Source organism: Lathamus discolor, chromosome 6, assembly GCF_037157495.1.
Source record: "Lathamus discolor isolate bLatDis1 chromosome 6, bLatDis1.hap1, whole genome shotgun sequence".
NCBI lineage: Eukaryota > Metazoa > Chordata > Aves > Psittaciformes > Psittacidae > Lathamus > Lathamus discolor.
Window position 1 is genome coordinate 1,993,099 of NC_088889.1, and position 25,620 is coordinate 2,018,718.

Sequence of the window (25,620 nt, forward strand, 5' to 3'; positions counted from 1 at the left end):
CCAGCCCCAACCCCCCCCCTCCACCGGGCAGCACATCCCAAACTACTACAGTTTATTGGACAACGGGCGTGGGAAGGGTTTGGAACTGTACATCTGTAAAAAAGGAAGGAAAAGGGTCGGGAATGACAAAGGCTCCGGAGCCCTCATGTGCTCGACGCGGTTTTCCTCCGCTTGAGCCGCGCTCGCCAGTCCTCGGGCAGCGCCTCGAAGTTGGCGTTTCTCTCTGCCATGCCACTGCGGGACAAAGAGGGGTGTCAGCACCCCGGGGGGCTCCCCACCGCCCCTGTGTGCCCCTCCGGGGATAGAGATGGGGCTGCCGGTGGGCAGGGAGTGAGGAAGGAGCAGACGGGCAGCACGTACCTCATGAGCTGCTGCTGCTTCCACTCCTCGATGCGCCGCTGGGCCGTGGTCTCCCGGTCCTCCTCGCTGGAGCTGGAATTCTCCTCCTCATCCAGCTCCCGCTGGATGCTCTGCCACTTCTTCACCAGCGACGGCATCTTCGTCTTGCCCTTCTTGCCCTGTGCCAGACACACAGTGAGCCGCGGCGTGGCTGGGAAGGGGAGAGAGGCACCAAACGGCACTGGAGGATGCGCTCACCTTCTCCTTCCGCCCCTTCCTCGGCTTCTCCTTGTCCGGTGGTGGCGGTGGGGCCTTGGGGACGGGCGGTGGGGGGGTCTGGGGGGGCGGTGGTGGCGGTGGCTGCTCCGTGGTGCCGGTGCTGGTGTTGGCAGCGGGCAGTGCCCCTCGCACCGGTGCCGGCTGCACGGCGGCCGCGGCCAGGCTGACGGAGGTGGCACACTCCGAGTAGCTCATGAGGGCCGGTGCGGCGGGCGCCGTGACGCTCATGTAGCCCGGCTGCAGCCCCATTGGGGTGGGCTGGGGGCCCGGCCCCATGCGGAGGTTGGGGCGACCCTGGAGCTCGCCCTGCAGGCGCTGGCGGGGCCGGAGCGAGGCCAAGGGCACCGGGGAGGGCTGGTACTTGGCGGTGGGCATCAGGGGCTGGCTGTAGAGCACGGGGCAGCTGCCGATGGTGGCCGTGCGCTGCATCAGCGCCGGGGCCATCTCCACGGCTTTCCTCTTCTGCGGCTTCACAGAGAGCAGCGGCACCGGGCTGGCTTCGGCAGCAGCCTGGAGGGGAGCAGGGGGTGAGGGCCACAGCCATGAGGCCACGAACCAGCCCCCTCCCCAGGCCCGCTGTGGCAGCACGCACCTGGGTGCCGGCGGTGGCAGCCGGGCGCGGGAGAGGCTTCAGGGGAGCATCTTCCTCTGTGCCCGGGGCAGGCGGCTCCTCGCCCCCCTCATCTTCCATCTCCACTTCCTGGATCTCTCCATCTTCTCCCGGCGGCGGCGGTGGCGGAGGGGGTGGTGGAGGCGAATCCGGTGGTGGCGGAGGCGGTGGAGGCATTTCCAAAGGCAAAGGAGGCTGGAGGACCGGGACGGAAGACTGAAGCAGAGTCCAAAATGGAGTGAGCGGCATGAGAGACGGAGCAGGAACTTGGCCTGAGAAGGATTCTTTACAAAGGGAGCCTGAAGAATACACATTGACACAGGCTTGAAAACCCACGCTACGGACAGGGCTGCCTGCTCCTGCCTCCCTGCCAGGGCCCTGGCAGGCAGAGCTCAGGCCATGGGCTCGACATCGCCTTCCCCGGCACCGCTGTGACGCCTAAATCCAATGGGACAACGTGGATGATGCTTCCCTGAAGCCACCACGAGGTGACAAGGAGGGATCCCTATCACCTGAGTGCTCGGTGCGGCCTCACAACACCCGCGCTGGGGCTCAGATACCCCCCCCCCCCAGCCCCTCACCCCGGCCGTACCTGCGGGGCGCTCGGCAGCATCCTCGGCGCGCTCTCCCTTGTCCTTTGGAGGTGGTTTAGGAGGACTGGCGCTGGCTTTCCCGTCGGATGTCCGCTGTCCTTCCTCTTCGTCCTCCCCGTCGGGGAATTCCCATTGGGACTCTCCTGAGCGCTCGTTAACATAGAAATAGCGTCTATGCTCCCTAAATCACAAGAAACAGAAGGCAGCTTTTAGCTTCCCTTCCCCGCCACCGACACTCCGAGGCGGGCCTGCCCGCGACAGCCGCGCGCTCTCGCAGGCATTCAGACCCCTTTTGCTTTGCAGGCAGGGCTGCCACCATTCCCAAAACAACTTTGAGAGGACCGGAGAGACCCGGAGGCGCTTTCGCTCAGAGCTATTTGTTGGCTGCCTGAAGGTCGGCCCCTGAACCGCCCCCCCCTTCTCCCCGCTGCGAGGGAAGGGAAGGGCTGCGAGGAGCAGCGGAGCGACGTCGCCAGCCCCGGGGGGGCTTGCAAGCGCTGCCCCTCGGCTGGAAGTCGCCCTCCGAGAAGAGGCACCGGGGGGGAACAGCCCCGATGGAGAGGAGAGGCTGCCCCCCCTACCCCGTGGTGCGCGGAGGAGGCGGCTTTATAGGGTGTCAACCCAACACAGTGAATGCTAGAGAGAGGGAGCGGATCTGGGAGCTGAAAAACAAAAGAGCAAAGATTTCAAAACAAAGGAAAAGCAATTCCATCCAGAAAAGCCAAAAAAAATAAAAGACAAAGAAATGTTTGGGTCTGACCTGCTGGCAGGAGACACAAATCTTGTTCTTCCTTCCGGCGGGGAGGTGAGGTTTGTCCTTGGGTAGAGCTGTTGGTCAGAAGAGGTGATCCAGAGATCCTGCAAAGTTCACAGAGCTCTCGCATGCGCGACCCCCCAGGCCCGCCCTCCAACAGCGCTTTCCACTCAGGAGAGTGACCACGAGCTCTGTCCGATCAGGGAATCAGCTCCGTCTCCGAGCACTCCGCTTGGGATCCTTCAGCGTGGGTGCTTGCCTCAAACCCCACAACGTGCTGTGAGCGCCGGGAGATGTTGCTCTCTGCCTGCCCAGCATTGCTAACACAGAAGCTTGCTCTCAAGTCTCCGAGAGGGGACGGCGCCCACGTCGTCGGGTGGTGATGGTCACAAATCATGTCTGAGATGTCAGAGATGAAAGGTGAGAAAGGGAGGAGAGCTCGTACCTGTCCCAGTGGCAGGACCAGCCTTTAGGGGTGGCGTTTATTTCGTATTGTTTTAGCTGTTCGGCTGCGTCTTGGAGTTTGCGTTTGAGGTAGTTTCCATTGAGAGCACCTTCTCGCCAGTCTGCAATGCGGGTCTAGAGGGCAAGAACCAGCGGGGGGGAAGTTGTTGGAGGGAGGCTGCAAATGGCAACCCCCCCCCCCCCCCCAGGGACACGGGACTCGAGGTTCGGGAGGCTCCCTTAACAGGGGGAGCCAGGAGGAAGCCACTGCCTCCGAGAAAAGCCATGCTCTTCCCCTCCATGTGGGGGGAAAGGAAGGCAGGGAAAAGGAAGGCAGGGAAAAGGAAGGCAGGGAAAAGGAAGGCAGGGAAAAGGAAGGCAGGGAAAAGGAAGGCAGGGAAAAGGAAGGCAGGGAAAAGGAAGGCAGGGAAAAGGAAGGCAGGGAAAAGGAAGGCAGGGAAAAGGAAGGCAGGGAAAAGGAAGGCAGGGAAAAGGAAGGCAGGGAAAAGGAAGGCAGGGAAAAGGAAGGCAGGGAAAAGGAAGGCAGGGAAAAGGAAGGCAGGGAAAAGGAAGGCAGGGAAAAGGAAGGCAGGGAAAAGGAAGGCAGGGAAAAGGAAGGCAGGGAAAAGGAAGGCAGGGAAAAGGAAGGCAGGGAAAAGGAAGGCAGGGAAAAGGAAGGCAGGGAAAAGGAAGGCAGGGAAAAGGAAGGCAGGGAAAAGGAAGGCAGGGAAAAGGAAGGCAGGGAAAAGGAAGGCAGGGAAAAGGAAGGCAGGGAAAAGGAAGGCAGGGAAAAGGAAGGCAGGGAAAAGGAAGGCAGGGAAAAGGAAGGCAGGGAAAAGGAAGGCAGGGAACAGGAAGGCAGGGAAAAGGAAGGCAGGGAACAGGAAAGAAAGAGGAAGGAAAGAAGGTGGGCACGCAGCCCCCAGGATCACCGGGCAGGATTTGATGCGCTTCGGAACAGAAGGCCGGAGCGAGCGAGGGGGCCAAGGCTTGGTTACCTCTGTCTGCAACAGCAACATGTGGAAGTTGGAGATAGATTGTCTGTTGATGCCCAGGAACTCCAGTTTGTTTGTCAGAGTGTTTGCCAGCTCTCCGATCTGAAACTGCCGGGGAGAAAGGGCACAGAGTCAAGAGCCGCCCGCCCATAGCGGCACCGGGCGCCCGCGGCCCCGCGGCTCGCTCCAGGCCATCCCGGCAAACGGGATTTGGGATGTGGGTCCCTGTCAGCCCCGCTCCCTCCTGCGCCCCAGGGAATGGGAGCTCTGCTGTAGCTGAGGGAGGTGCCAGGGAATCCTGGCTTCTCCATGTGGCTCTCGTCCCAAAGGAGGGGAGTAGGCTCTGGAGTTACATCAGGAAGCGCTACATCTAACCCAGCTGCTTCCCAAAGGAAGCGGGCTGGGATATCGTCTCAGGACTCACTCCTGAGCAGAGACAGGATCTCCATGAGAGATTCAGTCCCACAGTGACAACCATCACTCGACCGCAGCATAAAGCGGGGCCAAAATCCCAGTGTGGGCACTGCACGGGGACAGGGGGATCCCCATGTCCATCCCCCAGCTGCGGGGAGGCATGGAAGCGGCTATAAGCCAGGAATGGGGACACCAGGAAGGGGTATCCAATGGGAATGCTCTAAAAATGTTGTTTTCCCTTCACTCTTCAGCAGAGGCTTTAGCAGATGCCTGAAGCAGGGAAACGAATTCATTCCCATGTTAACTATGGAGAAGCCAGGGAATACCCCAGTGCTGAGGGTGAGCTGGCAGAGGAGGCCCTGCTGGATCCCTGCAAACCAGAGCTGGCAGAAGAGAGATTACCCCGAAGTGATGAAGCCAATGGATTACCCGAGGAGACGGCATTCCTCCACCGGCTCCAAAGGGATCCTGTGTGGGGAAGTGCCACACTGCACTGCCCATCCCAGAGCACTGGGGATGGCTTGAAAGGCTCCAGGGCCAGTGGGCCTGGTTCTGCTGGGGACTGTTTTCCCTTATTTTACTTAAAATGCAGTTAAAAAACATCCTCAAGCCTCATGAGGATGCTGCTGTGCTGGGGCAGGGCCATCACATCTCAGCTCTCCTTGAGTTATTTCATAGGAGAGATGCAGCTCCCAGTGCCTAAAGAGGCTGCAGGAAACCCGGAGAGGGGCTTGGGACAAGGGCCTGTAGGGCCAGGCCAAGGGGAATGGCTTGAACCTGCCCGAGGGGAGACTGAGCTGAGCTCTTAGGCAGAAGCTCTTCCCTGGGAGGGTGCTGAGGCGCTGGCACAGGGTGCCCAGAGAAGCTGTGGCTGCCCCATCCCTGGCAGTGCTAAAGGCCAGGTTGGACACAGGGGCTTGGAGCAAGCTGCTCCAGTGGAAGGGGTCCCTGCCTGTGACAGGGGCTGGAGCTGGAGGAGCTTTAAGCTCCCTTCCAGCCCAAACCATTCCATGGTTCTATGAACCTGCCAGGAAACCCTTTCCTTCCACACTGGAAAAATAATGAAGTGGCAGGAACAGGGGGCAGGGAGGAGGCTGGCTTTTGACTTCTCATCAAGAAACCACCCAGCACAGGTTGGTGCCAACGTCTGCTACCAGAAGGACGCTTAGGAGCCAAATTGAACAGCGCGGGTAACGAGCGAGCAGGGATTTCAAAGGACAAAGGTCTCCCTGACAGCTCCGTGTGTCCCTGCCACAGCCACAAAGAGCAAACCAAGGCTGGGGAGTGCAAACCAGCAGCAGATGCTGCAGAAACCCCCGGCCTGGAGCTAACAACAACTTCCACAAGTGACCCTGGGAGGAAGGGAAGAGCAACAGGTACCAGCAGGCTCCAGAAACAGAGAGATTACGGACGAGGAGTCTTCCGCCTGGGAACGGGACGTGCCACCGGACTGTAACATGGTTATTGGTGAAAAGAGAGTCAAGACAAACACGTCCCCCTCTGTCACAAGACCCAGGGCTCAGGCTCTGAACCCCCCACAGCCCCCCTTGGAGTCCATGTAATGGGTTTTCCAAGCTTTTGCTGCTGGCTCCTGGTAGGATATCAGCATCGGGAATGCCAGCCCAATGCTGCACGGCTGCTCTCACAGCAGGATCTAACCCTGGGATCTGAGGTTTAGAGCTTCCACAGGGATACAGATGCCATCCCCACTGGCAGATGGGACAAAGCCACCACCCAAAGCTCAAGTGTCCCCACAGCTGCTGGCCTCCCCTGGGCAGAGGTAGCCAAAGGAGCCAGCGTGTCCCTCCATGCTGCTGCTGACACGGATCTCAGCGACACGCGCCTCCACGTGTCCATACCTTGAGGTCCTGCTCCTCCTCTTCCATTTTGGGTGGCCCCTGAGTTTTGGCTTTCTCTTGGGGCTCCTCAGGCTCTGGTTCTTTGTCTGGAATGGCATCGGTTGTTTCCATGCTGGCTCCTGCAGGAGAAGAAAGGAGAGGTCGGGTCTCCCACCAGCACGCAGCCGGCTGGAGACACGGTGCCAGGCAGCGGGAGAGGGCAGGGAAGGAGCCTCCTTTCCTGTAGGAGCCAGTGTCAAGAGCCTGGGATTAAAAGGGAGAGAGGGCCGTTGCCTCTGCGGTTTGGTGTGTGGGGTGGTCCTTCCAAGAGGAGCAGGAGCCTGGAGTGCAAGGAAGCATGAAGGGAGCTGCTCACCAGATGACCACAGTGCTTTCATCAAAAGAAATTACCAGGTATTAGGTAAGTTTATAATGATCAGAGCTCCCAAAACGTTGGCACAACACAAGGTTCTGCCTCTATAGCCTGGCAGGACAGTTGTGAGCAATGCACTGCCCAAGTGCCACACTCCGGCAGGGAAGTTTGTGAGCGATTCCTAAAGCCCTTGGGGTTAAACCCCCCAGTTCCCAGTGTGTCCTGGTGCTCAAAGAGCAGAGAGGTCCCTTAATCCCCCACAGCAGCAGGGGACTCAGCTACAAATGGCTTATTTTGGAGCAACAGCTCCCTGTTGAGTGGGAAAGCAGCTCCAGGGATGTGCTGCACGAGGCACAGGGAACGCCATCCAACGAAAACGCCCCTCGGAGCTGACCTCATGCCAGGCCTGATCCTGGATCTGAAGGATCCTCTGCCTGAAGCAGGCACTCCTTAGGGCCACCCCAGTGCCATACTGGGGGCAGGCTCCATCTCCCTCTTCAGCTCAGGGCACTTGTGGAAAAGCTTTTCCTGGTAATGGGAGTTGTTTCCCTCCAGCTGTGCCACGGGGCAGGAAGCTGGACCAAAGCCTCGTGCTTGGGGAGGGACCGGCACATCCAGAGCCCCACAGCTGCCAGGCACAGGCTGTGCCCTCCAGTGCGTCTGGGGAGGGGGAGCAGGAGGGCTGGTACAGGCAGCAAGGTACAGGCAGCAAAGGGCAGGGTGTAGCAGAGCACTACAACTGCCATGCAGTGATCTCCTTTCCCTAAGGCAGTACGTCTATATGATGCTCCCACTGCACTGCTCTGAACATGGGTTTGATGAGTCTAGAAGAGCAGGGACAGCAGAGCACCACCAGGAGTGTGGGGGCTGTTGTTGCTCGAATGGTAGAGCTGACGCCCCCCCCCCGCCCAGGATCCAGCAGCCTCACGTGAACTGGGTCTTCCTCACAGTGAGGTTCTGCCTCCATGACAAAGCACTGAGCACAGGCACGCTGCTCTCCACTTTCCTGACAGAAGCACTGGGTTCGGGCACTCTCCACCCATGCTCTTTAATGGGATGAGGGACAGAACCCGGCGGTGGCCATCCCGGCTCCTCCACATGCCACAGGAGCTCCAGGACACCCCCTTTGGGAGAGAGCTGCAGCCCATGCAACCCCCTGCTCCCAAGGGAGCTTTTCCCATTACCTGCTTCTCCCGGTTCCGGGCTTTCCCGGCCTGTTTTGCTGGAGCCTCGACTGGCAGATTCGGGGCTGGCAGCTCCCACAAAGAGCTTCCATTTGCCCCGTTTGGAGGCCAACCTCCGGGCCGGATCCTGCGAGGCCGACTGGCTCCCGTCGGACAGCGGGCTGGAGCCGGACACGCTGCCATCGCCCTCCTCCAGGGCACGCAGCTCCGCCTGCGGGGGACACCCAGGGCCATCAGCCTCCTCCTGAGGAGCAGCCACGGGGGAAAGGCCCCATTCCCAGGATAAACCCTTGCTCCTCACCTTCTTCCTCTCCAGCACCATCTCCAGCTCGAGGGTGTCCTGCTCCTCCTCCTCCTCAGCGCTCTCCCCTGACTGCACCACGCTGCACAGCTCCTCCTGGAGCGTGTCTTCCAGGGCATCCCTGCTGGGCTCCGGCTCTTCCGGAGCGGCCGGAGCCTCTTCTGCTTTCACCTCCTCTTCTGGAGGTGGCTCCACTTCCTCTTTGCAGATCACCTTCCTCCTCCACCGCTCCTCTTCCTCCTTCACCACATCGGGCACGAGCGGTGCCAGGAGGGCTGCAGCCACCCCCTTCTTCTCCTCCTCGCTGTTGGAGAGGGCCTGAACACCTTCATTCACCTCCTGCAGGTCAAACCCCGCAGTGAGCTTCCAGCAGCTCCCAGCCCCTCAACACCAGCCCCACAGAGGAAGGTGCCCGTGTTGATGGGGCAGCTCTTTTGAGCTGCCACCCACCACGGAGCAAGCCCAAAGGGCATCTGCAAGCCCAAAGGGCACCTGCAAGCCCTGTGGCCACCAGACCCTGGTGCTGATCACATCTGACTGACCTTCTTCACCTCCCACTTGGTGATGGGGGTCCCCCGGCCGACCCCTTTCTCCTGGGGGTACACCTCAGCGGCTGCTACAAAGCCACCATTGGCGCCTGCCACGGTGCTGCTGAGGAAGAGGAGAGGCTGTGAAGGGCAGGAATAGGGACAACATCCCCACAAGGCCCCCCCCAGCAGGGTCTTGGGGGGTCACCGACCTGTGTTGGTAGTGCTGCAGGCCCTGGACCTGTGTGGCCAGGTACTGTGGCAGCTCCCAGGTCACCTCGTTGCTCTGGGTGTTCCAGTAGTAGTAGCAGCCGGTGTTCTCATCCCACACCTCCTGCCAGTCACCCATCTCCAGCTCCCCCACTGCCAGGGACAGGGACAAGGACAGGATGTGACCCACAGCACAACACCAACCCCATCAGCCCCCCAGGAGGTGATCCTGCCCCTCTGCTCTGTGAGACCCCACTGGGTGCAGTGCTGGTGGTCCCCAGCATAAAGAGGACACGGAGCTGTTGGAGCAAGGCCAGAGAAGGCCATGAGGATGCTCAGAGGCTGGAGCCTGTATAGAACCAGGCTGAGAACATTGGGGCTGGAGAAGAGAAGCTGTGTGGAGACCTCAGAGCAGCTTCCAGTGTCTGAAAGGGGCTACAAGGATGCTGGAGAGGGACTCTTCATCAGGGACTGGAGTGATGGGACAAGGGGTGATGGGTTCAGACTGAAACAGGGTTGGAGCTAAGGCAGAAGCTCTTCCCTGTGAGGGTGCTGAGACAGGTTGGACACAGGGGCTTGGAGCAAGCTGTTCCAGTGGAAGGGGTCCCTGCCCGTGGCAGGGGCTGGAGCTGCAGGAGCTTTAAGGTCCCTTCCAACCCAACCCAGTCTCTAGTTCTATGCTTCTGCTGTCACCCTCCCTTTCCCTAGTGACACCCACTTGCCCCCCCAGCAGGGCCAGGCTCCCCGGGGTGGATGAGGGCCTCACCTCCAGCCAGGGAGCACTGGGTATCGTACTGCCACTCCTGCGCAGGCACAGGGTCAGCACCATTGGCTGTGCCCGAGGGCTGGCTTGAACCTGGCTCCTTCGGCTCTGGGCGGGGAGGTGTGGGAGGAAGCACAGCGGAGGAGGAGGAGGAGGCCGAGGCTGCAGCGGGCTCTGCAGGCTGCGGGGGAGCCGTGATGGCATCGATCTCCTGTGGAAACAACAGCCCCGTGTCCGCTTCTGATCCCAAAGGAGGCGAGAGCGGAGGCAAAACAGAGCTCAGCACCCCAGACCACGGAGCTCCCCGCTGGAGCTGCACTCACCGCCAGGAAATTGGCCAAGGTGCTGTCGATATCCGAGGAATTGTTGCCATTGGCATCCACGGAACGGGAAGACTTCTCTGGGGTCTCACCCTCCTCATCGTCACTGTCTGCATAGGCACCGAGCAGGCACAGACCTCCTGGGGAAGGGAGAGTCAGGGATCCTCAGTGGCTCCTCTGCACTAAAGCATCCATAGGGATATCTCCTGACCCCCAAAATGCAGCGGGAACGGCCCCCAGCCACACTGGGAATGGGAAATACATTCCTTGGGTGGTAAAAACCCCAACAATGGAACAAAACTGGGAGGAAAAAAGAATTCCCCAACCCTGGAAAAATAAAAGGATGAGGGGAAAATCACATCCTGCCTGCAAACCAGGGAGGGGGTCACTGCTCCCAACGTAACTGTATTGTGACACTGAGTTTAATCGGATGCTGGAGAGGGGCTCTTCAGCTGGGACTGGGGAGATAGAAAAGGGGTGATGGGTTCAGACTGGAACGGGGAGGGGATCCAGGTTGGATCTTAGGCAGAAGCTCTTCCCTGTGAGGGTGCTGAGGCGCTGGCACAGGGTACCCAGAGAAGCTGTGGCTGCCCCATCCCTGGCAGTGCTCAAGGCCAGGTTGGACACAGGGTCTTGGAGCAAGCTGCTCCAGTGGAAGGGGTCCCTGCCCGGGGCAGGGGTTGGAGCTGGAGGAGCTTTAAGGTCCCTGCATCCCAAACCAGGCTGGGATTCTGGGATTTAAGGATTAATGGTAGGTAATAGGTAAGGGAAACGGCATCACTTGTTATTCCCAGCAGGAAAAACACACTGGGTGGAAAACTATCCCATTATCTGTATTTTGAAGTGAAAAACATCATCATTTAAAGAGGGGATTTAACATCACAGCACTCCCTTGAGAAACAGCGAAGTGGGGGTAAAACCCCCATTTTCCACCCCAAAACTGGGGGGGAATGACTCTATAGCATCCTGAACGGAATTAAACGGGATCATCACCCTGAATGCGTTAAGAAATGGGAGAATGAGGTTAAGAAGTGACCCCCCACTGGAAATAAGCCCCCAAAGCAATTAAAATGATGCTCACATCCTAATAACGAGGTATTTAGGAAGGGGCTCATTCACCCCGTTAGGAAACAAAGCAGTTAAAGGGGCACAACCACCCCCCCAATAATAAATACCCTAAAACCACATCAATTTCCCCCATTTCCGACGGGAAAACACCCGTTTTCCGAGCAACGAAGCCATCGGGAGCTGCCCCAGCGTTAAAACCGAGGTGAAAACGCGTTTTTAGGGGGGGTTTTACCTCATGAAAGGACCGTACCTGTGGGCTTAACGGCAGCGGGAGCAGGGGGGAGAGGGTTGCGCGGGGGGTCGGTCACTGCTTCGGGTTCGTCTGTGAGGGGATCAAGGGGGAGGAAGGGGTTAAAAGGGGCCGGGGGAAGGGGGGGGGAAAGGGGGGGAACGCGGGGCTTAGCCCCGCGTTCCCCCCCTTTCCCCCCGCCTTCCCCCCGGCCTTAGGCCGCAGCGCTGAGGAGGCCGCGCCGAGGCCTGCAAGGCCGCGGTAACAAAGCGCTTCCCCCCCCCCCCCCTTCAACACCGTAACCGCCCCATCCCCGTTTACCCGGTTCGGAACCGGACTCCGGGCCGTCGGTCGCCGTTGCAGCCGCGGCGTCGTCGCGGCGGGGCCCCGGAGGAGAGAGCTGCAGGATGGGCCGGCGGCACGGAGCCGAGCGGGACTTCTTCCCCATGGCGGCGGCGGAGAAGGAGGCAGCGGCAGAGGCGCCTCAGGGAGGGACGCGCTGCGTCGTGACGTCAGGGGGAGGGGCTTCAGGGAGCTCCGCCCACACAGGTCGGGTTCTAGAGCCAGCGGTCCCCGACGGAGCTGTCCCTGCCCTATAGACCCGTCCCTGCCCTATAGACACCTTGGGTTTGTAGCCTCAGCTCTCCCCTATATCCCATCCCTGCCCTATAGATACCCTGGTTTTATAGCCTCAGCCCTCCCCTATAGACCCATCCCCGCCCTATAGACACCTGGGGTTTGTAGTCTCAGCCTTCCCCTATAGACCCAGCCCTGCCCTATAGACACCTTGGGTTTGTAGCCTCAGCCTTCCCCTATAGACCCAGCCCTGCCCTATAGACACCTGGGCTTTATAGCCTCAGCCCTTCCCTATAGACCCATCCCTGCCCTATAGACACCTGGGCTTTATAGCCTCAGCCCTTCCCTATAGACCCATCCCTGCCCTATAGACACCTGGGCTTTATAGCCTCAGCCCTCCCCTATAGACCCATCCCTGCCCTATAGACACCTGGGCTTTATAGCCTCAGCCCTCCCCTATAGACCCAGCCCTGCCCTATAGACACCTGGGCTTTATAGCCTCAGCCCTTCCCTATAGACCCATCCCTGCCCTATAGACACCTGGGCTTTATAGCCTCAGCCCTCCCCTATAGACCCACCCGTGCCCTATAGGCATGTCCTGGGTTGAGCAGCAGCAGTCATTTTTCTCCTTCTCAGCAGCCAGCGCAGTGCTGTGCTTTGCTCTTCTGGCCTGGGAGCAGAGCTGATAACGCCGATGTTTTCAGTTGCTGCTCAAATGTTTGGTCTGGCCAAGGACTTTCTGAGCCTCCTGCTCTGCCAGGGAGGAGGGGAGGCCGGGAGGAAGCAGAGACAGGAGGAAGCAGAGACAGGACACCTGACCCTAACTGACCAAGGAGGTATTCCATAGCACAGCACGGCATGGCCAGGGTGTAACGGGGAGTTACCCGGAAGGGCTGGGACTGGAGGGCTGGAGGAGGTATGGGTCGGTGCTCGGCTGGGGGGAGTGGGGCGAGTTATCTGTTGGCTGGTGCTGAGGTGTTGTATTCTCTTCCCTTGTTATTTCCTTTAGCACTATTACCATTGGTGGCAGCAGCAGTGATTTGTGTTATACCTGTGTTACTGAACTGTTCTTATCTCAGCCCGTGGGAGTTGCATTCTTTCCGATTCTCCTCTCCGTCCCTCCAGGAGCAGGAGGAGAGCAAGAAGGGGGGAGTGAGTGGACGAGGTTTGTGGTTGGGTTTAAACCACGACAAGACACCTTGGATTTATAGCCTCAGCCCTCCCCTATAGCCCCATCCCTGCCCTATAGACACCTGGGGTTTATAGACTCAGCCCTCCCCCATAGACCCATCCCTGCCCTATAGACCCAGCCCTGGTTTTATAACCTCAGCCTTCCCCTATAGACCCATCCCTGCCCTATAGCCACCTTGGGTTTATAGACTCAACACTGCCCTATAGACCCCTGTCCTGACTTACAGACCCCATCCCTGCCCTATAGACCCATCCCATCATATAGACCCCCTCCTGCCCTATAGCACAGTGCCGCCCTCTGAGCCTATAGCCTCACCCATGCCCTGTAACATAGTGCTACCCTGTGAACATATAGCTCTGGTCCTGCCTTATAGGCCCCCTCCAGATCTATAGCCCCATCCCTGCCCTAGAGCAGTGCTAACCTAGGAGCCTATAGCCCTCTTCCAGTCCTATCTGCCCTATAGCCCCACTCCTGGCACTCAAACCTATCGGCTCCATCATTGCCCTATAGCACACCACCTACCCCCTTAGCCTATAGCCCCTGTCCCACCCTAGAGTATGGTGCTGCCACTTGAGTCTATAGCTCCATCCCTGCCCTATAACCCCATCCTGCCCTTCAGAGCTGTAGCCCCACCTTATGCTGTAGCATAACCCAACCCCTAGGGGCTCTATAGCCCCTTACCCTATAGCACCTTAGAGCATGGCGGTACCATCCCCAGCCCTATACCCCCGTTCCACCCCCAGCCCTACCTCTGCCGTGCCGTGGGGCACGCAGGGCTGCCGGTGCAGGACACAAACCTGTAGCAACACTTGGGAGTTTATTATCCAAACCCACACCAAATAAATAACAGCGAGGGGATGGCACCGGGGTGGGGGGGAGCAGGGGGTGCACCCCCAGGCCCTGCTCATCACCCCCATGAGGAACAGCGTGAGGTGACCCCCAGCTCCCCAAACCGGGCCTTGATGGGGATGGAATGAGTGCAAAGAGCACCAGGGGCTGAACCAGACCCCCCCCCCCCACCAAGGCCGTCCCCTCCGGCAGGCCTGCGCTGTGGGGCTGGCTCTAGCTGCGGCGGTACAGGCGGTCCCGGGTGGCCACGCTCACCTTCTGCTGGTAGTCCTCTATCTTATCGGAGAGCTTCTGGTAGAGCTGGGCCAGGGCACAGAGAGCAGGAGGTGAGGGCTCCATCTCCCCGCCACCGCCCCCCGGCTCCTTGTCCTGCCCCACATTCCCGGCTCGGAGCAGAGGACACCGCTGGGGTGTTCCAATAGGGAAGGGGTAGGACCTACCTCGACGCTGTGCTGGTTGGTGGTGCTCTCCCGCAGCGCCTGCAGCAGTTGGTCGATGGCGGTGTAGGGCAGCCACACCATGGGGGCCGTGGCTGAGAGGGGGAACTGGGGGGGGGGGGGGGGGGAGAGGGAACATTGGGGTGTGAGGGCAGCAGAAACGCTCCTCACCATGGGCACAGCGAGGAAGAGCTCCTGAACCCCAGGGCCTGCCCGCCCCGTGTGCCACCGGGAGGGCCCCTCGCATCGGAGGGGGGGGTTCCTCACCCCTTTGTCCTGGAAGCACCGTCATGGGCACAACGGAGACGTGGAATGGGCTGGGATGAAGGGAGCTTAAAGCTCCTCCAGCTCCAACCCCTGCCACGGGCAGGGACCCCTTCCACTGGAGCAGCTTGCTCCAAGCCCCTGTGTCCAACCTGGCCTTGAGCACTGCCAGGGATGGGGCAGCCACAGCTTCTCTGGGCACCCTGTGCCAGCGCCTCAGCACCCTCACAGGGAAGAGCTTCTGCCTAAGAGCTCAGCTCAGTCTCCCCTCGGGCAGGTTCAAGCCATTCCCCTTGGCCTGTCCCTACAGGCCCTTGTCCCAAGCCCCTCTCCAGGCTCCCTGCAGCCCCTTCAGGCACTGGAGCTGCTCTCAGGTCTCCCCTTCAGGAGCCTTCTCTTGTCCAGGCTGCCCCAGCCCAGCTCTCTCAGCCTGGCTCCAGAGCAGGGATGCTCCAGCCCTCGCAGCAGCTCCGTGATGCAACACCCAGGCCCAAGCAGGATGTGCCCCAGGGAACGCGTCCCCGCATCCCAAAGCCTCACCTCGATTCCAAAGTACCGGTGCCCTTTTCCCAGCACAGCATCCACATACTCCAGGACCAAATCCACGGCCTCCTCCAGCAGGTCGTAATTGAGATAGAGCCGCAGCAGCTGGGCAGCATCCACCTCCTGTGAGCAAAGGGGGAAACATCAACCAGGGGATGCACCCGGGGGCTACCGCGATGCTGCTCCGAGCGTCAGGAATAGGCACAATGCTTCCTGGAGCTGGGAATGGGAATGAAGTTCCACCGAGGAGGAGCCAACAGAAGGGGTGGTGAGGGCAGCTGGGGTGTTCTGGCCAGGATGTGCTGAGCAGTGACCCCCATCCCTGTTGTCACCTTGTAGCTGTTGATGAGCCAGTTGGGCAGAGGGATCCCATGTGCCAGGAGCTTGTTGATGACACAGCGGTGGTACAGGCTGTTCTGCGATGGGTAACGCTCCAGATAGGAGGAGAGCAGGCGCCAGGCTTCATCCGTGGCACTACAAGAGCAGTGTTTCCCCTTGGAACCCATGGCAGCAGCTCCTGGCCCTGCCAGCGAAGCCACGGTCCCCTGGCCTGCTGCCCAAGGTCCATAAGGGCAGCACAGGATGTGGATCTCCCCACATCCCAGCCCCACAGGTCTGCTTTAAGGGGGTTTATGGACCTGTGACCCTCTGGACCACAGAGAGCAGCTTTGGGAGCAATTCTCTGCCCCTACCAGACAAGGCCTTACCTGGACTCCTTGGTGGTAACCAGGGCAGAGAGCTGGTTTGCTGCTAACCACTCCCAGGCCTCTGCCTGTGCTGCTTCCCCTCCCAGCTGCAGCTTGATGCACCTGCAGGTAGAGCGATGCAAAGAGGGGTGCTGCCCTCAGAGCCCCCCGACCAGAGCTGCCAGGGGCAGAACCATCCCTTGGCAGGGCTATTCCCAAGCAGCAGCCTCGAATGAGCTGGCTTGGCAGGAAAAGGTGGATGTTAGAGTGATTTCCAAGCTGCTCCAAGTGTTAGAGAGGAATTCATGTTAGGAAGCTTTAGGGCTTGGGTTGGAGATGTCCTCCATGCAGTCAGCTACAGGACCAGGTCCCAGCAGAGCTTGGTGCAGAGAGGCAGAGGAGGAATCCTGGGGTCGAGATGGGGCATGAGAGCAAAGGGCCAGCACAGAGACCTGACACAGGAGCAAGCGCTCTGCCAAGTGCTCCTTGACAGCTGCCCAGCAGCTTGGATGCATCTCCTGCGAGCAGCAGCAGGAGGTGCCATGAGCCAAGGCACCAGGAAGGGCCCCAGATACTGGTTGTAGCTGGGTTGGGATCACTGCGACCATCAGATGCCAGCTCTCAGCCCTGAGACCAAGGAGATGTCTCCCCCATCCCAACCTGACCACCAAAGCTCCCTTATCTTCACTTTCGAGGTGTCAAAGCGCAAGTTCCACCCCAAAACCACTACATCGGCTGCTGCCGTGTAGTCATTAGCGGCCACGGCAAGAAGACGGTGAGGACAGCATCAGCTTCTAATGCCAGGGAGCTGCAAACTGCGCCCTGTGAGCATCACGGAGCACGTGTGCATCACCTGAGGTGCGGGGGGAGAGGTTTGCCACCTACTTGAAGGTGAGTCCCTCAAAGATGGGCGTCAAGGGCAGCTTGAAGGTTTGGCACAGAGTGATGGCCGTGTCGAAGAGCCCGGCCCGCACCAGGAGAGCAACCGTTTCCTCAGGTGTGGAATTACCTGTGGGGAAAGGAGGATGGGGAGCAAGGAGGAGGAGGACCAGGAAAACACCAATCCCAGTCACAGCCCAGTGCTTACTGGGGCCTAACCCCATGCAATTCAGCTGCAGTCACAACAGCACCACGGTAAGGGCCCAGTGGAAAACACCCCGCAGGGGTGCTCCTCATCGCATGCCTTGAGGCTTCCTTGGCCTCGGGAGCATCTCATGAGCCCTGGAGGGACTGCAATAAGCAGCAGCGAGCCATGGAGCCAGCCCTGGCGAGGCACAGGCTGGGGGAGGACGTGGGCACCATAGCCTGGGTCCAACTGAGCTCAGCCCCTCAGCTCTGCCAGCACAGGCAGGAGGGGTGAGATGAAACTCAGCTCCTCGGGTCTCCATCACTGGGAAGTCAGCTCCCTCCTGATCCTTAAAGGGGAAAACCACGTGCACGTTGTGTAACTCATACAGAGAGCGGCAGAACACACGTAGAGGGGCAGGGTGGCAGAGCTGCAGCTTGCTGCTCCCCAAAAGAGAACCGTTTTGGCAAGCTAACACCGTTGTGAAGCAGAATTGGCCAGGACAAGGATTTGTCTTGCAAGCAAGTGGGTTTTCTAAGGCTTTCCAATCCTGCTTCATCTGGGGGCAATTTCCATCCAGATTTCCAAGCCTTTTTGTCCCAACTCATGAGCATAACCCCACGCTGCAAACCAAAGCCAAAAGATGGGGGAAGAGTTCAAGCTGGTTCTGCTCTGCTGAACCCAGGGGCAAGGTTTCATAGGAGGGAGGGCATCTGAAGGCTCCCTGCCAGCTCCTGCCTTTGTCTCTGGGTTGGAAGCTGTCCTGGCTTTACCAGGAGCCGTTTTGCTCCTTCTTAGTAACTGGTGCAAGCTCTGTGTTTTGACTTCCAGCCTGGGCAGAGAGCTGATAACACCGATTGGTTTTAATTGTTGTTGAGTAATGTCTATTCTGGCCAAGGACTTTGTGAGCCTCATGCTCTGCCAGGGACGAGGGGAGGCCGGGAGGAAGCAGAGACAGGACACCTGACCCAAACTAGCCAAAGAGGTATTCCATACCACAGCACGTCATGCCCAGGATGTAACTGGGAGTTACCTGGAAGGGCTGGGGGACTGCAGGGTTGGAGGAGGTATCGGTCAGTGCTTGGCTGGGGGGAGTGGGGCGTTATCAGTCGGCTGGTTTTGAGGTGTTGTATTCTCTTCCCTTGTTATTTCCTTTAGCATTATTATCATTGGTGGCAGCAGCAGTGATTTGTGTTATACCTTAGTTACTAAACTGTTCTTATCTCAACCCATGGGAGTTGCATTCTTTTCGATTCTCCTCTCCGTCCCTCCAGGAGCAGGGGGAGGGCAAGAAGGGGGGAGTGAGGGGACGGGCTTTGGGGTTGGGTTTAAACCACAACAGAAGCACATGGAGCTGGGACTGGAAGTGCTGGAAGCACCTCGGGGGAAGCAGAGGTGGCTGCTGTGTCCCTCTTACCTGCCACAGCCGCTGTGGACAGGTCGTGCTGCACCAGCGTCAGCCGGATGCGGGACAGCACACATTCCTTCTCCAGGTCCTCCAGCTCCAGGATCTCGATCTGGCGACTTGCTGGAACACATGGAAGCTCTCAGCACTGAAAAGAGGGCTCTCTGGGCATCCTGCTAAATGCCTGCAGCCTTCTGCCAGCCTTCGAGGAGTGGCAGCAGGGAAAGCACTGAAGGAAGGGTCAGGTTTTGATGCCTCAAAGTGGGTCTGTGTCCGTGGTATAACTCCTGCTCTGCTCCAGATGTGAGCTGGTGGCTGGGAACAGGCCCTGCGCTGGCTGCCAGGATCTGCTACAAAGCAGCTCAGTCAGAAAGAATTGGTTTAAAAATACCTGACCTGAAATCCTCCTGCTCCAGCACTGAGGACTGCAAAGCGAACCTGACGCCAGCATCCTGAGCTTGGGCAGACACAGAGCAGAGACCTTACAGCAGGCACTCACTGCAACGCCAGGGTTGCCAAGGAACGAGGGCTTGAACAACCAGAAATTGCCTCTCAAAGGCTTTTTCATTGGGTTTAATTACAAGTTATTACCACTGAAAGCAAAAGGGATGGATGGCAGCACATAAAGCTGCAGGGGAGTGTGTGCAGCCTGGAGAAGAGAAGGCTCCTGAAGGGGAGACCTTAGAGCAGCTCCAGTGCCTAAAGGGGCTGCAGGAAAGCCAGAGAGCGGTACCTAAGTTTCAACCCCCCCCGCCATAGCATTGAGCTGAGCTGCCCTGAGCCATCTCCCCACTCCCAGGGGAGCAGCAGAGCTCTGAGGCCAGGGTAGAGGCTGCAGACACAGAGGAAGCAGCAGGACAGGACACTTACTTGGCACAGCCGCACACTCCCCATCGTGGCTTCTCTTTGGGGATGCTCCAGGGCGCTCGTACTTGCAGGAGAAAGCAGAAAGGGGTTTAAGCTACAGCCTGGTTCCAGATGGCAGGAAGCAATTCGCTGGGAGGGTGCTGAGGCGCTGGCACAGGGTGCCCAGAGAAGCTGTGGCTGCCCCATCCCTGGCAGTGCTCAAGGCCAGGCTGGACACAGGGGCTTGGAGCAAGCTGCTCCAGTGGAAGGGGTCCCTGCCCAGGGCAGGGGTTGGAGCTGGAGGAGCTTGAAGGTCCCTTCCAACCCAAACCAGGCTGGGATTCCACATGCACACCAGCCCTCTCCCAAAAGCTGCTCTGCTTCCACACAGTGACACAAGGGTGACGTAGGGAGCCGATGTCTACACTGAGTAGCACAAGGCAGCGCTGCACAAGCTGGCCAAGAAGAGGAGAGCAGCAGGTTAAGGTGGTCAGTGCCTTCGCTCACATCCAAAAGGATTTTGGAAGCTCCTTCCCACATGTGTCCCGCATTCAATAGCTCAGCTCAGAGGATTCATATGGAATCATGGAGTGGGTTGGAAGGGACTTAAAAGCTCACCCAGTCCCCCCCCGCCACAGGCCACAGCAAGCTCGGGGTTTCCTACCACAGCTCCGGGCGCTGGCTGCACTATCCAGGCGTATTCCGGCCGGATCAACCGTAGGCAGTTCACAGCAGCAAGGAAACAGTTGCCTTGTTTCTGGAGCCCCCGGAGCGTCCGCACCTCCCTGCCCAGGCGCATCCCGTACTCAAACATCACCGTTCCAGCTGAGGAGGGAAGGGGAAGGCATCAGCCTGGGGCCAGGCCGCCCCGGGGAGGGGGGGGTTTCAAGGGCCCAGCCTGAGCTCACCCTTGCGGTAGTTGTGGCGGTAGATGTGGAAAGCATAAAGCAGCTCATAGTAGTTGTGGGTCATCAGATCGACCGCTCGAGCGTGAGATTCGATGATGCCCACAACCTGCAGCACAGGAGAGGCTCGAATGGGTTAAAAAGCCCTTGAAAAGGAACCATTCTGTCCCCATCCTTCCCTGCACGGGGCCGGTTACCTCGTTGTGGAGGTTCACGTAAGGGAATTCCACCAGGTCCTGGAGCTGGGAGCGCTCGCACAGAACCACCACTAGCTGGCGTAGACAGTCCAGCTGCCTGCAGGGAGAAGAGCACAGCACCAATCCCATCTGCAGGCTCGGAGCCATGAACCCACCGCTTGGTGACAAGCTCCAAAGGGTTCTTGGCTGGCTCTGAACCAATAAATCCCTTCAGACTCCTCCAGTGCTGGAAAGAGAGGTCCTGGATGCTCTGCAAAGGGCTCTCTGGAGGGCAGGCTCATCCCTCTGCCTTGGTTGGGTAAGATCCATTCTTCAGCCTCAATTAAAAAGCATTCCTGGGTCTCCACTGAATGCCTGTCCCAGCCATTCCCACTCAGCGCATCCTCCTGTTAGGGGGAAGCTTCCTCTACCCATTTGACTACTCAGATGGAACTCGCTCTTTTCCTTATCCAACTGAATTGCCTGGACTCCTGAAGCTTTCCAACATGCAGCCCTTGAGTCATTCCTGTGGCTCTTCCCTGAATCACCTTCCTTCTCCCTCTCAGTTTCTTCCCTTGGGATATTGCCCATCCCAAATATCCTTAAAAGCCTTCCTAGCACACCTCCACACACACTAAACAGCACCTCTTAACGCAGCAGGCACATCCTGCCCTCAAGTGTCATCTTCCTTGCGGCTTGACCATAGAACCATAGAACAGTTCGGGTTGGAAAGGACCTCAAGATCATCCAGTTCCAACCCCCCTGCCATGGGCAGGAACACCTCACACTAAACCATCTCACCCAAGGCTTCGTCCAACCTGATGGGGAAAACTGGTACATGGACCTCTGAGACAAGTGAGCATGAAGGTCCTAGAGCTATCACCTACCTGCCCGGATCTGGGTTTTGCGTTAAGGCTACATATGCTTCACTGTTGTGTCCCAAATCCAAGTGATGTTTGAAGATGCAAGTCCTCAAAGTAGCCTGAAAACACCAAAAGAACATAAACCAGCGCGTTTGGAGTGATCAAACTGATAAGAATCCCTTTGGGAGCTCTCCCTGAAGAGACACATGGATGCCAAAGCAGTGCCCTGTACCTGGCTTGTCCAGTCATCCGCTGATTCCATGATGGCCAGGGTGGCCAACTGGATGACCAGCTCCGGCAAACCCACCATGTCCAGCAAGCACAGAACCTGCAGAAGAGAACACTCCTCCGGGTTAGGTTGGTTTCTTTGGCCTGTTACAAGAGCTGCTCCTGTCCCTGCTAACCACGAGAGCAAGCATTTGGCAGCGTTTAGACTGGAATAGGGACGGGTTTGGTTCCAAAGACACCTGACAACCCTTCCTGGATGTGAAAGGCAGGGAATCCCTCACAAGGAGCTGGGTCCAAGCTTGCAGCCTGTCTGCTCTATGGCATCAGGCACGAAGAACTTATCCTAACTCACAGACATTCATTTCCAGTTGCCACAACGCTTAATAACCTTCCCCTTAAGGAGCATCTCCCATCGAGCCTGGACATGCCTGGCTTCTGCCTCCAGCAGCTGGATCTCACCCTGCCTTTTCCTGCTGGGTAACAAAGTCCTCTGCTATTAGGAAGCTAATAGGTGGAAAGTACCTGGGCTTTCACTGTAGTCACCTCCTCATTCTCCCCCAGAGAAAGCAAACAGAGGTTTCACCAACCCAAAAAAGAGGGGGTTTGGAGTCTGAAGTCACCTCTTTGAAAGCCTGGGACTGAGCAGGAATTCCCTCTCCAAGCAGTGTGTGTGTGGAAGGCCTTGGTGCCAGTTTACTTGGTCAGGATCATGCACATGGAGCTGCCTCGGCCCTACCTTGTTGTAGTACTGCAGGCGTGGAGTGGAGACCATCTCCCCCTCCTCAGGCTGGATCAGCCTGTCCAAGAACTCTTCTCTCCCCACCTCTGATGCAGCCTGGCAGAAGCAATCCAAAGCCTAGAAGCAGACCAGAAAAGCAGCTTGTGTGTGTCCCTTGGGGCTGACCCAGCCTCTTGTACCAGGGAGAGGACGCTGCTGCCTGCTCCAGCTCCACTGCATGAGACCTGCTGGCCCCACGCTAGCAAGAACGTCCCCAAGAGCAGGTCCCACCACCCTGTCCAATCCCATCCTTTGCCTGAAGGCAGCAGAGCTGGGGACGACGGTTCCTGACTTGTACAGCAGAAACAAGGCTGCTCCTACCTGTGCACCAGCTGCCTCCCAAGGGAAACGGTCCCGGATCCCAGAGGGAGGCAGAGCTGGAGGGAAGGAGATGAGATCCTTACCTTGTGGCCTTCACCCATGACCAGGTAGCACCTGCCCATCATGAAGCAGCAGGAGCCCATGTTCACGTGGCACCACGGCTGCAGCAGGCGAATGTATTCCTATGGGAGGGGAGGAATGGGAGACAGGTTGGACACAGGGGCTTGGAGCAAGCTGCTCCAGTGGAAGGGGTCCCTGCCCGTGGCAGGGCTTGGAGCTGGAGGAGCTTTAAGCTCCCCTTGCAACCCAACCCATTCTATGGTTCTATAATTCAGGTTAAGCCCTCACTAGTGACCTGCAGGCACCCGGGACCAGAGGAAGGGTTAGGTCTGTAACACCACAGTGCTAATTTGGTGGCTCCTTTAGCTGCTGTGCTCACAAAATTCCCACTCTTCCAGCTCGAGGGCTGGTTTTCCCAGCCCCAAAGTTCCTTGAGTGCATGGAGACACCCCCCCCCCCCATGCTCCTGGAAAACAACCTGCTCCAAAGAGCTCCAGCATCCCTAAGGAAGAGCCTCAGAATTAGCCCCCTGAAGTCACACATGATGCTCTGCAGCCACTGCAAACCTGCTGCAGGGAAACAGAGCATGAACCAGGGTGTACGTGTGTGAAGGCAGTGGAACAACAGGCAAAGGTGGTGTTAAGAGGAGCCGGAGAGGGAGAGCGGCCACGAAGACCACGGATTACAGCAGCACAGGCAGGGATGAGGTGGAGCATTGATGGCACCACAAAGGAAACCACAACCCCGGCACTGGCCAGGGTGAACTGACACAAGCTGGCCCTGTGCCTGCTCTGCCGGGATAACGTACGGGCTGCAAAGTGTCATCACCTATCCATAGGCAGCGAGGAGGCACGGTGACAACTCCGGCATCACTGGGAGAGCAGTGGATGCTCTTTGCATGTGAAGCAGCAGCAACGTCCCACTAGCAGGGGCTTAGAGGAAAGGAGGAGAGGCCAGAACCCAGCAGCAAAGGCAAGGTCTCACAGGCCAAGCTGCACCTCTCTGCACGTGCAATCAGCCCCCAGCATGTATCTCACAAGCCACGTGGCAACGCACCCCCTCCAAGCCCGGATTGAGCCCCCGGATTAGCCAGCTCCAGCAGATCAATCCCACCCTGAGCCTGCTCAACAGCTTGGCCCACAGAACCAGCCCCAAGGAGCGGCCTGGCCCTCGCCCCAGGGCACTGCTTTGGTTACTTGCCCTTCCCTGGGCACGGGGCTTCCTGCATGGCCACCTCTATTTGGGTCACGGTGCTCGCGCTCCGTGCAAAGCCGGTGTTAGCTCCCTAAGGTCAAAGCACTTAATCCACGTTGTTGTGACCGAGTGGGATCAGCGAGTGTGACAGAAGGCAGTGGGGAGGAGGAAGAGCTTGCTCCTGCAGAGATAAAAGCCTCTCGTACCTCCTCGAGGCGGGCCACAAGTGAGGCGAAAGCAATGCAAGGCAATTCAAAGGAGGGAGAAGGAAGCTGCCCGAAAACCGTGCTGCCATTTCCTGCCTCCAAAGCCCATTTGCCATTCTTCTCGGTGGCAATCCGAGCACAAAAGTCATTCAGCCCCCAGGTGGAAAGGGGCTGAGGAGAAGAAAAGGGTCTGTAAAGCACGAGAGAAAGCATCTCATTAAGAGCAGCCTGCACAGCCCCAAGGACTGGCCTCTGCACCGGGTCACATGGAGCTGCAGCCACGGGATCGTGAGCTTCCCAACTGGAGCACGAGGACCCAGCCCCTGGGGAGCACACAGGAGATGACGGAGGAAGAGTGGCCTGAAATACAGCAGCCTACAGAGGCACCTGAGGCAAAGTAGTTCACTCCTGCTCCCGAGGGGGTTGGAAAGATGAGGGATGCTCCTTAAGCTGTGTTTTTACTACTAAGGACATTTGAGGCATAGCTGAGTCCTCCTGGAACAGAGCTTGGGTTGAAGACAGAGCCTCGTGCCCTGTGGGCACCCCATTTGGAAGGGCAGCCCAGGAAAGGATGTGGGCACGTCAGGAGCCAGGGAGCTGCTGTACTAAGGGCTCACTGCGACAGTTAACCCAGCTCCACCAGGATGCTCCTTGCACACAGGGATAGAAGCCCTGGGAGGCTGAGCTCCCCCCTGGGAAGGGTGGAGTGATCCTGAGCACTTCTGCCTGCCTTTGTCTTGAAAACACAGAAAGGGAAAGCATCAGCGAAGTCATTCCCTAGCAAACTCCCTGTGGCATTGTCTAGAGCTGAGATACGGAGCAGAAACCCTCCTGTGAGCAGGGGTGGGCACTGCAGGGAACAAGACAGATGCATGAGGGAGATGGAGGAGGTTTGCTGCCTCCTGTTTGCTCGCTGTGGTAATGCTGTGATAGCTGTAACAGAGACACTGCCCCATCCCTGGCAGTGCTCAAGGCCAGGTTGGACACAGGGGCTTGGAGCAAGCTGCTCCAGTGGAAGGGGTCCCTGCCTGTGGCAGGGGTTGGAGCTGGAGGAGCTTTAAGCTCCCTTCCAACCCAAAGCACTCTCCCCTCTCCAAAAGCATCACTCCTTGCAGCCTGTTGCAGCTGCAGGACAAACTTCCAGCCCATCATCTCCAAGAGGCAGATGTGGGAGAGGAGAGCTTGGGAAGATCAGCTCACCTCTGACCTCAGAGAGCAGCACCAAGGGGAGCACAGAACAAACTCCAGCGACTGGGAAGCTGCTGGTTTGGGTGGCTTCTCCCCAGGAGAGGTAAGCGGCTGCGCAGAGCTCGCTGCGGGTGATGCACAGGGGTAACACAAGGTGTAGAGCTGCGGCTGAGAGACACCCACGACTGCACTTCACTGCTCTTCCCCTTTCAGCTCAAGGAGCCAGCCGGAAGCACTCACCTGGAGCTGGGTGTACTGACAGTTCCCCATCAGGCACTCCGGGAATAGGAAGCTGGGATTGCTGGGCCATCTGAGCAGAGGTTAAGGAAGAGAGGACAATCGAGGCTGGAGAGCTCGGAGAACAGGCCTGAAAGCTTGACTCTCCTGCTCCCTTTGTGGAGGGAGAGGAGAGAAGACTAAACCTCTCTTTACACCAGTCATTATTCTGCAATGAGGTTTATCCATAAGGAACAAAACCATTAGCACATCTAATCCCCAACTGCCCAGCTCCTGCTCCCCTTCCAAGTCTCCCAGCATCTCCCCTGGCCAAGGCAAGTTCCTAGAGCTCAGGGGCTTAAAGTCACAGCTCAGATCCC

General features: G+C 58.5%; 2 protein-coding genes across 6 annotated transcripts in view; both read right to left on the reverse strand.

Annotated features, from left to right (window-relative positions):
- Positions 1–35: 35 nt before the first annotated feature.
- FNBP4 (formin binding protein 4) lies at positions 36–11,748 on the reverse strand. Of its 5 annotated transcripts, none has more exons than XM_065685599.1 (17): positions 11,563–11,748; positions 11,263–11,334; positions 9,948–10,084; positions 9,628–9,835; positions 8,864–9,014; positions 8,667–8,772; positions 8,125–8,463; positions 7,824–8,034; positions 6,288–6,406; positions 4,018–4,122; positions 3,021–3,154; positions 2,582–2,679; positions 1,821–2,002; positions 1,211–1,444; positions 598–1,128; positions 361–518; positions 36–234 (listed from the first exon to the last, which is right to left on the reverse strand). In XM_065685599.1, the coding sequence occupies exons 1-17, from the start codon at positions 11,687–11,689 to the stop codon at positions 144–146; spliced, it is 3,003 nt and encodes a 1,000-aa protein (XP_065541671.1). In that variant the 5' UTR covers positions 11,690–11,748; the 3' UTR covers positions 36–143. The 5 variants fall into 5 exon arrangements, with proteins under 5 accessions (XP_065541671.1, XP_065541674.1, XP_065541673.1 ...); XM_065685602.1 differs by having other exon boundaries at positions 2,582–2,649; positions 8,667–8,775; XM_065685601.1 differs by having other exon boundaries at positions 1,211–1,423; positions 8,667–8,775.
- A 2,059-nt stretch (positions 11,749–13,807) lies between these two features.
- Positions 13,808–25,620, reverse strand: part of NUP160 (nucleoporin 160) — a 31,985-nt gene continuing 20,172 nt past the window's right edge. The window contains exons 20-35 of the mRNA XM_065685597.1: positions 25,265–25,334; positions 22,460–22,558; positions 22,014–22,133; positions 21,282–21,377; positions 21,074–21,168; positions 20,208–20,304; positions 20,014–20,119; positions 19,770–19,930; positions 19,130–19,190; positions 18,272–18,382; positions 16,674–16,797; positions 15,810–15,911; positions 15,435–15,576; positions 15,100–15,225; positions 14,299–14,403; positions 13,808–14,158 (exon numbers count right to left, since the gene is read on the reverse strand). Coding sequence (XP_065541669.1) covers positions 14,072–14,158; positions 14,299–14,403; positions 15,100–15,225; positions 15,435–15,576; positions 15,810–15,911; positions 16,674–16,797; positions 18,272–18,382; positions 19,130–19,190; positions 19,770–19,930; positions 20,014–20,119; positions 20,208–20,304; positions 21,074–21,168; positions 21,282–21,377; positions 22,014–22,133; positions 22,460–22,558; positions 25,265–25,334 — 1,702 coding nt within the window. The 3' untranslated portion in view covers positions 13,808–14,071. The remainder of the gene's footprint in view (positions 14,159–14,298; positions 14,404–15,099; positions 15,226–15,434; positions 15,577–15,809; positions 15,912–16,673; positions 16,798–18,271; positions 18,383–19,129; positions 19,191–19,769; positions 19,931–20,013; positions 20,120–20,207; positions 20,305–21,073; positions 21,169–21,281; positions 21,378–22,013; positions 22,134–22,459; positions 22,559–25,264; positions 25,335–25,620) is intronic.